Source organism: Echinococcus granulosus (genome assembly GCF_000524195.1).
Source record: "Echinococcus granulosus chromosome Unknown EG_S00017, whole genome shotgun sequence".
NCBI lineage: Eukaryota > Metazoa > Platyhelminthes > Cestoda > Cyclophyllidea > Taeniidae > Echinococcus > Echinococcus granulosus.
Genome location: NW_020170397.1, coordinates 1,043,422 through 1,054,051, shown reverse-complemented (window position 1 = coordinate 1,054,051; position 10,630 = coordinate 1,043,422). Strand labels below are relative to the sequence as shown.

The 10,630-nt window shown below is 43.8% G+C and overlaps 2 protein-coding genes across 2 annotated transcripts; one reads left to right on the top strand and one right to left on the bottom strand. All coding sequences in view use genetic code 11, as the record gives it.

Moving 5' to 3' along the window:
• Window positions 1-159: 159 nt before the first annotated feature.
• On the bottom strand, window positions 160-4,179 carry EGR_03386 (hemicentin; the record flags this gene model as incomplete). The annotated part of the gene is made up of 7 exons (XM_024492635.1): window positions 160-483; window positions 1,006-1,206; window positions 1,285-1,650; window positions 1,733-2,056; window positions 2,339-2,641; window positions 3,132-3,545; window positions 4,051-4,179. The coding sequence occupies 7 exons, from the start codon at window positions 4,177-4,179 to the stop codon at window positions 160-162; spliced, it is 2,061 nt and encodes a 686-aa protein (XP_024353036.1).
• Window positions 4,180-5,244: 1,065 nt separating this feature from the next.
• On the top strand, window positions 5,245-10,078 carry EGR_03385 (hypothetical protein; the record flags this gene model as incomplete). Its single annotated transcript, XM_024492634.1, has 3 exons — window positions 5,245-5,416; window positions 6,091-6,207; window positions 9,978-10,078. 3 exons carry the CDS (start codon window positions 5,245-5,247, stop codon window positions 10,076-10,078), a joined length of 390 nt encoding a protein of 129 aa, XP_024353035.1.
• Between the last annotated feature and the right edge of the window lie 552 nt (window positions 10,079-10,630).

The window sequence follows — 10,630 nt, the reverse complement described above, 5'->3', positions numbered from 1 at the left end:
GACTTGGGTCAATTGCTGCGCGCACAAGATCCCATTTAACAATATTTTCACAATTCACCGTGAACAAGCTATGTGGGGTCTGTTATTAAGTCGAAAAAGTGAGCCGAGGCTCCATTGTTTAGCTGAAGTTAACCCATGATCCTCTCACAGATCTGAGGGTTAGAATGAAGCGTTCACCTCGTCAAGGGCATGTTGCAGCATCCGCTGTTGGGACTCTAGACGTGATCGGACCTCCAAGAGGTCTGCTTGAATGTTTGACATCTCGCCTTCTCGGAGTTCTTGACCGACACGCAAGTCGACACCACTGAGCGCCAGTGGGGTTTCAATGGCGACTGACTTGAGACGGTCATTCAACGCCTGGTAGTAATACTCGTCCTCTCGAATGCGCCTCAGCAGACGATTCAGGTCGTCAGCGATGCGCAAGCGGATGGTAATGGTGCGGCGATGATGTGCCCACGCTTCGGTTATCTCATCCAGGCGGTGCTAAAGGTGCACATATGCTTTTTTAAGTTGTTAGCCATTGACAACACTAATAATGTGCATTACCGTAAAGCAAAATCCACCACTTCTTTTATATGGTCTAGGTTCGGGAAAGACAAAATACTTTATCTTAGTATTCACACTTCATTGTGCTCTGGTACGATATCCTCAAGTAAAACCACTCCATTAACGTAATCTGGTGTCCTTTTGGAACGAAACATAACTTAAGTATTTTTGTTTAAATTGCGTAGGTTAACATTCACTGGTTTCTAAAAATAGTAGCTACCAGTAAATGAGGGAGAAAAAATGCACATCCCATTCTCATCGAAACATCTCGGTAGAATCCATATATCTATGATAGCGGTGTTGCTACTGTCAATAAAAGTTCAATGGAACGCAAATTCTTCCATCCAAACACCCCACCAGGAGATATGGGCTAGATAATTCGTCTATCCGGGTGTACCACACCTGCGACTAGTTCTTCGAAAGTAAGTTATCTATGGAGTTCAGAACCATTACTCGTACCTGGAAGTTTTGTTTTTCGGAGGACGGAGGCAAGGATAGGATGAGTGTGCTAAGGGTCGAAATTTCGCGATCTTGATAAGCCATTTGTCTCTCTAGATGTCTGTGAAGGTCTTCAAAGTCAGAAACTGAAGAAATTGCTGTTCCTGGTGACTGGTGGGTTCTCAAAACTCCATCGATCCTCTCCTGCATCCATCGCCACAGCTAGGAAAAGACAAGAATGCACATCACGTTAATGGCGAACCTGACCACTAATGGTCTGGGACACAAAGTAAGACTTACAGCAGTGAGCCTGTAGTCGATTTCTTTGAATTGTTGGTCTTTGATGTCTCGGCTGGGGAAGCCACTACATAGCCTGCGACATCGAACAATTGTTTCCTCGATCTCATTTAGCTTTGCAGACATTGCGAGATCTGCGGTTGAGGTTAGAGGGGAAATGGGTCGTGATGGGGCCACAGGTGTCAGACTCAGTGCTGTGACAGATGGTCTTTCGTCCACCCGTGAGCGAAGATCGGCTAGGATCTCTCGAAGTCCGGAGACCCGCATCTCAAGTTCAGTAAGTCGTTGGAGGATCTCATCACGAACCTCCTGTCGGGATGTACTGGCGAAACTAATGTCCTTTTCAAGGGTCATAAGATGGTTGAGAAGCTGTATGAAGGATAAAAAAGCATCGTAGGCTGAGCAGCTTGGAGGTCAAGCAAAAAAGATGGGTTGTTTGACTGAGACCTACCACGGAGGCTTCACTGAAGAATATGATGCTAGCCTGGAGGCATCGACGTCGGGATTCGATGCGATCGATAAACTCCCAAATGTAATTCTCTGAGGTGGCGAACCGATCAACCAGAGCCTTGTGAGCAGTTCGCATTTCCAAGTCAGGTTCTTCTTCATCCTCACTCCGTGGAAGGGTGAGTTGTTGCGCCTGACGAACCAGACGAGTGTTAATATGCTGGTATTCACGAGCATCTACTGCTAGACCCATCAAGGCCTCCATCGCAGCTTCGCAGTCTTGAAGGCTACCACCAGGCAATGCGGCAGCCAGATTCGGTTCTCCAACCTGTAAACAAGTGATATAAACCTCCCGTCTTTTATCGTTATATTTCTCACAAGCGCAATACAGCTGACGAAAATCAAGTTCGGTCACAATGTCTAACTGAAAATCACTTTCAACTTAGAATAAGATTTGGCTAAAAGTATCCATGATATTTAAGAATTGTTAAGAGTTTTTAGAACAATGTTTGGACCAGGTTATAAGAAATAGAATGCACTAGAGGAGGACACATAATAGCTTGCGATAAGTGAGCAACAAAGGAAAATTGGAAAGAGGAGCGCGTCTTACCTTGGAGAACCACTCAACAACTTTTTCGTGTTCGCTTTCAAGTCGGACGACGGTGAAACGGAGTTGGAGGAGTCGGGCACGTCGCTCCCAGGCGGCTTCGGCTAAACGATGAGCCTCGTTGGCATCTCCGGTGACCGCGGCGATGCGTTCACGCGTCTCGGCGCTGGTACGAGTCAGTCCGGACTCGGGTGTCTGTCCAGTACGAACGGCCATTCGGGTGAGCAGCTCCAACGCCCCATTGGCCGCCTCCAACATCCGACGAGTCGGTTCTAGTAATTCCACGCTCTTCAGCTCCTCATGCTCCTGCCAACGCCAACGCAGCACATAAATATCTAGCATCGCTGCTCTGAACGCCTATACTTTATACCAGTTCACAGGATGTTTACACTCTTCGACCTTCCCTTTCCACATGGCTTTTTCCATAAAGTATACAATATATTAAATAATTTAAGCACCAAACCGGTGAAAGTTAAGGAGAGAGCTTTTAAAAATATGTGTAGCTTAATTTTCGACCCAAATTTTTGACTCGTCTCTCAAGATATCATTTTCCGCATGGTTTTTCACAGGACAGACGGTTTTTCCATAAACGGGTCTTTAATAGGTATTCTAATCAAGTCGATGATATGTGCTTGAACCTAAGTGAATTAACCGACAGATTTCCAAATTTAAATTACAAAAAACCTCTGAAGTACTTAAACTTACCCCTCAATTAAGAACGATATTTAAGTTAAATAAAACAAATACAAGGTTTACACTTTCGGGACGTAAATTTAATTTAGACGGTGGGAAATACCTGAAGGAGTCGTTGAACTGATTCCATTGAGTCACCCCATTCATCCGAGGCAGAGGCCTCAATTATTCTGGCGACAGCGGCATGAACAGTCTCAGCGTCTTCAAAGCACTCGGCCACCAGTTGGAGGAGGCGGCCCCGTTTACCGAGAACGTCGAGGAGCTCTCGCCACGCCTTGTTGAGGGAGGAAGATATGGCAGAGTAGACACGAGCCTGACCCTCCGTCGGCTGCTGTGAGACCATCTCTTCGGCCCGCGTGAGTAGCTCCGAGATCTGTTCCTGCTTTGCCGCCAACTTCGAGACGAGGCTGGCGTGCTGCTCCAAAAGGTGACGCACCTCCGCTGAGGTGCCACTCGAACCGATGTCGTAGAGATCTGGTTCCATGCGTTGAATTCGCACCTTTATCCAGGTGCCGCACTGTGAAGGGGAGAGCATTCTCTTAGACCTCAGCCGAAGGCGTTTACTTAGGCTACTATTTTTAACTGCAAATGTGTTGGTTTCGATATAACTTACTCGATTTCTTCGATAAAGGTAACAACTTCCTACCAGATGTTAATTTTTAATGCAATGTGACGATTTACTATGACTCCTGTGTTTGGATGTAGCTGTAATTCTCGAATACGGGGCAAATAATCCTCCACCCCTTTTCAATATCATTGTTGATTTCAATAAAACACAATATGAGGGATATCTAACATCACTGACGCAAAACCATTTCCCTTAACTAAGTCCCTGCTCCTCCCTTTTGTTGGTTACTTATCACGAATTCCCATTTGGAGGGAAAATGTCTTCAAGTAAATGGCTTGAATATGGATCTACCTTTCCAAGTTGTTCTTACACCATGAAATAATCTTTCTTAAATAAATGAATATTATTTTAACACAGGCACCAAAATAAAGTACGTAAAAAGAATCTCACTCACTCGCATAATAGCTAGGATAATCTTTGATTGCCCAGCTTGGACTGCAACTGTGCTGATTGTGGTGGTGGAGGGAAAGCTGTCGGAGAAATCGGACGAAGACTGCGTTGAACTATCTTCTCTATCCGACATTGTTCGTCAATGAAAGGAGGCGAAAGCAGAAAGCCAAAAAAGTGGTAGCTAAAGCAGGGAGTGGTGGGCTAATGGGTGTGTGAGCAGATTCGCGAAGGCCACTGACGGTCTTTTCCACTAGCAAAAGAAAAGAGATCAGTTCAGCCTTCTTGGCAATTGGAGGATAGGGAAGGTTCTAGAGGTCAGAACAGTCTCGACAATTGATATGTCGTAGCCCTACTCCTCCCTGGTAATAGGAATTTGGAGTGAGGGTTGGGCCACAGGCCTCCTTTGTTGTTGATCAAGCTGAGATCTTTCTCTTCTGGTAGAGTGATCTCAAGTCCTGGTTGCAACGTGCCAAAAAGAACGCTCGCGCGCCCACGTCACTGATCTAAAGAACGCTATGGATAAATCGCCTGGTTTATAAGGCGGGTCTTTTGTGGGATGGCCAATAGGGTGAGAGACGTTTCAGTGTGCACAGAGTTTATTGGTTGGGTGCACGCGTGCGTGTGTGCGCGGGCGGACACGGGTTCGCGTTGGGCGCACTGGTTTGGGCCCTGCGACTGAACAACTTATCCCCCCAGTGCCAACTTCCGCCCCCAACTTATTCTAATGCCTTCTATTGACTTCAATGCACCCATGGTTCGGGTAAAGATTCAAATAACTTGTAGAAAGTAAAATGTAATGACGATGAAAGCAATGGGGAACTAGCAAAATCCGCCCCACACCCGATCCCATCTCCTATGAACGCTTACGTTTTCGCAGGGATACTGATACGAAATAGGCACTATGCAAATTGCCTATGTACAGAAGGGCTGAAAAGGTTACTGACACGGCCCAGAGGTCATACCGCCTAGTGGAAGCACAATAGCGGACCCTCAAGTGCCCATGAATCAGATTCTCTTCCCATCCTGCTAGCCCATCAGTTTTTGTTATTTAAACAAGTTGTAAGTACTAAACTAAAATTCGATCTGTTAATGCCAACACAATTTTTGAAGCACTAAACCCTGTAAAAGGCGAAAAGCTTTCTACCAATTGGCCATTTCGGTAATGAGAGAGTGCGGCTAATTGGCCCACGTTCACGGGATGGACAAAGCCAGTAGTGAATCGTCTAGTAACCACTGGCAAGTGTGCGTGCCCGTAAGTGTAAAAGACGGTGTTTGTCCGATGCGGCCAATCAATGGTGGACCTGGGGGCCAACTAGAGTACTCCCCCAACCCATCTCTCGCTTTATCAACGAGCTCTTTTAAGTTAAGGGGTACCATTCCCGGGATTTTGATTTTACGGTAGCTAATTACATATCGGGGGGAAATGTTAGAAAAATAAATCCTTTGCCTTTTATGAAGTACGATTTTGAGAAAATTTACCCGAATCTATACAAATAATTTCTTAAAATGGTAATTAGCAATTTTCAAGTTTCTCCTTTTCGCCATTCAAGTTGAAAGATGTGTAAGGTAGACGTTCAATAAGATTATTTTTCTTATCTTAACTGACGTCGGTACATCGCCGTTCCCCGTGTAGTTACATCGGTAACAATCGTTCTTCAGATGATTCAATATAACGGTGTAGAAAGTCACCATGGGAAAATTTTTTTTATACTTTGAGATAATGTAGTTTTCGATTGCACCGAAATCCCATGGGCTATTTAGCCATAATCTATACCTGTATGCGCAAAATTCGAACAAAGAAGGACAAGTAAGCCAGAAACGCTTACTTGTTCTCGGACAGTGGGAAGAGTGGACGCACTCAGGTTAAGATGCCTGAATAGATTCATGCCGCCAGACTAAGAAGTCAAAAAACCAGGCATTTTATAACAGCGAAAGACTACGTCAAATAAAATGTCGTAATTCCCTATGTATTAAAGAGGGCAGATTTTTTGCCGCATGTTGCCTATGTGATGAGCATGCCAACAGCATCATTTGTGCCTACTAGCGAAGGACCAGGAAAGGGAGGCAGCAGGAGCGGAGGCGGTGGAGAGGGAAAACTTCCCATCCGCCTCGTCTTCCATCTCTAGCCTCGTGTGCGCTGATCGGGGAAGAAGGCATGCGCGTAGGCGTGATCGTGATAAATGGCCCACTCGCCTCCCTTATTCCCTTTGAGTGTGTGTGTATGGTATCTTGGAGGCGCAGATGCAGGTGACTTCAATAAAAATCACGTTCGCACTACCCAAACAAGCCCGCCACAGACATTAGCATGGCACTGTAAATAAACAACTTCGAACTGAAGTATTACCACAATCGAACTTTCCAGAAACTCACCTCTTGGTACTTTCTGTGTTACCGTTGCTTTTGTTATTTTGCGAATTTGTAATGAAGTCGGTCAGTAGTAGTGTCAACAAGTAAAAGTATATTAAAAAAAACACAATTTTGCCTTACCTTTTAGACTATTTATGCCCGAATGCAAGATCGTTTTTGCACTGTGGTCGTTGTTTGTAGAGACGAAACTCTCGAGAGGCTAACATTCGCATTGAGGTCCAAAATGGATGGTGCAAGATAAGGTGAAATACACAATTGATGGAGATTCTGTGATGGTGGTACATCATCCACAAGAAGTTCAAAGAGTTCCAAGTTAAGCAACACAAAATATGGTTGATTAGGAAGCAGTTCAAATGAATAAATGCTTGTGCAAATTTGGACCTTCAACAGATTCAGAGACTATGCTAGTCATTAATGTTAGTAATTTAAAATTGAAGATGTTGTGGTCAATGTCAATATGCTTAGATCCATCACTGTACCTGCTTTGAACAATTTTATCTTTACCGTGTGACGTTATTACGTCTAAAAGTGGATTTCCGGGTGCCTCAAAGAAACAATGAAAGATTTAGTGAGTACCGTAATGTGAGTAAGAGGGTCGAAGCCCCTTCAACACTCAAGACCATGATTGGTCTGAAATTCGAGGGGTAGGATGCGATGGGATAAGTGGACAGGACAAGAGTGCTAAGCGAACCACACTTGCCTGGTTATGCGATACTTAAAATGGGTAGTGTTTGCTCATCAGATTTTCCATTTCGATACAACTTCTACTGTCGCCTTGGTCTCCAATAAGGAAAGCAGATGTTTGAAATGAACGTTCGATGTCGTTAGCTTTTCCCACACAACTACATCACACCGATCATCCTCCTCCAGCCACACCGCATGTGCTGTGGACGCGTTTGCTAATTGATAATCCACAAACCGAAATAGTTTTATCAAGGGAATTGCATTTTATAATTTTTAGTGGTGGGCTAGTGGGCATTTATTCGGTCTAGCTTATATCAGTCATTCGTTAAAGGCCGAAAGGACAACTTTTAAGATTGGATTCCTCAAACCAGGGAAGGTTAAGCCTCTGGGTAAGATAGTGCAATTTCCACTTGACTTTAGGATTCCAGAAAACGATTAATAACCGCAGGCTAGGTAATGCATTCCAATATGGTACTGGCACTTGCGCAATCAAGTCAGCATCTAACCAAAGCCAAAAAATGTAAATGTAGCTTGACAAAGTACACCCTGCATCTATTTCATTTTTCCAATTCTACAAAACCTGCCTGCAGCAAGATTTGATTCAAACAGTTATTACAGGCCAATCAAGGACACCTGCCGCGTGTTTGCAACTTTGGTCTCAGGTAAGATCACATGGGTGTCACATATGTGTGACGCTAGTACTTAAAGCACTAAATATGGAAGTATTTAAAAGTAGCCCAACTATTACCTCAAGGACTCTTTTGACACCTCATTTAGCAACTCACCAATGGATTATTATATGTAATCAGCATAAAAAGTCTACCTTACCTGGTGGATCTGATGATGTGCTGGTTACTCTCAAAGGTGAGGTACGCGGACGGTAAAAAATCAACTGGTGCAGACTTGTTACCGATACTATACAAATGCATTTGAATCTTTCGGCCAGATAACCATCAAATTAGACCAGGATATATATTACCGATTCCTCTTCAATGATCAACTTTTACAGCAGTTATATCGCCTAATGTCATGTTCAAACATTAACGGTGGATTATCGTATGCATTGGCAGTTCACTAAATAACTATTGTAGCCAGATCTGTAGCTAAAAATGCAATTAAGAGGCAAAGATCAGCAATAAGATATGGGGCAAGTTTGTTGTTTACTGATATGTACCTGTGGGGGCACGGACATAATCAAGATCTCGACCAGAATAACTGAGGTAAAGATTGTTGGTAATGTTAGAAATCCGAGTACACTAGAAGTAAGATGCGTAGGTTTATACCTATTGTCTGGATATTCTGAAGTTCCAGGATCGTTACCCTCCTCATGTATTTGCATCATTATGAATGACCTAGACCTTACGGAGCTTATCAGCACAATACGGATTGCGCCTCCATTTTGCGTCGGCCCATGAGGCGAATTCCCGACACCTCAACTATTGAAGATAGATCTCTTAAATGTCAAGTTGAGAACGCTTTTTCTGGAGCTACAGATGTCTCCAGCAAATTTAAGCGTGTTTTTTAAGTCAAGTTGGCCTAATATGTAAGCTGGGAGGGAGATATGCTCCAGATTGTTCCTTTCGGTCTTATTATTTGAAGTCACCTTGGTAAGACTACTCCACCACTTCTATGACCTCGATCCCCCGCCAATGAATCTAATTGATTGCCTATTTACAGGTTCAAGCGCTTAATCCTTACTCTTTCCATAGATGATGTCATGCTGACTGACTTTCCAGCCTATCGTATTTAAGAAGCACCGGATTTTTGATAAGGTCAAAGCACTGGAGATAATTCATCACATCTTTTGTGCTTTTTTCGCTCCTATAGAAGTTGTGAAATATTCTCCTAGAAATGGTTGCACTGTTCCAGTCTCAGATGTACTACAGCAGAATTCCATCAAGCAACGAGAGGCCAAGAAACGATCACCCTGTGGGAAATACCCCCGAATCAGGGTGAAGGTGATTTCTTCAAATACCTTTTACATAGCATTAAAAAGTAAAGCATTTTTGTCTCGCGAATACGACGTCTTTCATCGTGAACAATAAGTGAATTTCGTGTTGAGATCGTTCGTATCGTTCATTCCTCCCACTGTAATTATCGCTGCGTAACGAAACTATGGCGGAATAATGCGTGTCCGTGGCAAAAGCAAAGAGGTGCATTAGCATGTAGTCTGTTAAAAATAAAAGTGAAATTCCTCTCTTGTCTACGTGTTTTCCATTCACGCCTCCGCGAAGCAGATAGTCTGTAGTGGGTCGGCAATTAGTAATTTGAAGTCGAAAGGGTGGCTCATTTATCAGGACTCTAGTCTCATTCTTATTTACTACTTGAAGTTCCGCTCATTAAATTAGGTTCAAACGAATTTAATCTGAAGCTCATTTGTAACAGTACAAAGGTCTAACCCGACACAAATGGTTATGGAAGGCCGCGAAATATAAGGTCAGACTTGATCACTTCGATTTGTATGGGAAACAAGGGTTGAAAAGTAGAGTGCTGTTGTCTGAGCCTAACAGGTTTGGCAAACTGTCATTATATACTTCAGTGAGTACAAATAATCCCATATTTTCCTTAGGTCACTTTGGTGGAGTTTGCTCCTTATCACATTGTAATTTTTAGTATGCCTGAGGAGATACTAATATGTGGAACTAGTCAAATTTGTTCCACCAAAGTTGTGCAGTTTTTACGGTTTAATTTGCACGCGTGCGTGGAAGACCTGACCAATTTCTTGCATGTAATCGTCCCCTCTTCCCCCCAAATTCCATCGCATTCACCTACTAATTCTGCTATCGCAACAGCAGTGCCTAATTGTTTATGTCAGGAAGGGACCCTATTGCAAGTGTCTTGCGTTCAAGCATATATTTTGCCCCTTTATGCATTTCCCAGCCTCTACTGCCGTGGCTCGCATTCCGCACGCGCGTCCGCGTGCCTCCGTGCGAGCGATCGATTTCTCGCTCGACCACGCGCCAATCCCGCACCACCAGTGACCCGGACAAACCTACACCTTGAGGCCAAGAGGGGAGACAACTTTGTGACCTCGACCATTTAAGCAATTAATACCACCTACCCAGCATTTAACTCGATTTAAATTGACGTAGCCTTTACACGTCCTTTTGTTACACAAGGTCAGATAGAGGGGATTTGGTAACCGTAAAGGTATGTGTAAATAAAGTCGGCTTGTTTACACTTGGCATTGCTCTTGACTTTTTAGGAGGTTTTTGTAGACGTCTTCAAATAATCCGCAGGCTACTAGATCACTCCTGTTGATGAGCTGTAGTTTAAAGATTCGAAACCCTAGCACTCAGCGTCATATGCCTGTGACACCCTGACGTTCTTGTCAAAGGCTGCATATCAAACCTGTGTTAAAAAATCTAGTTAAAAGTTAGTCACCCGGATTGGAATGGAGAAAGTGCATAGCTACACATTGAAACAATGAAACATCGGGATTACGGAGGGTGATTTTCCTCCGAGACCCTTGTGGAGAATGCACTACGCTACCAATTTAGGACTTCGATTCATCATTTTACTTAACTTAAATG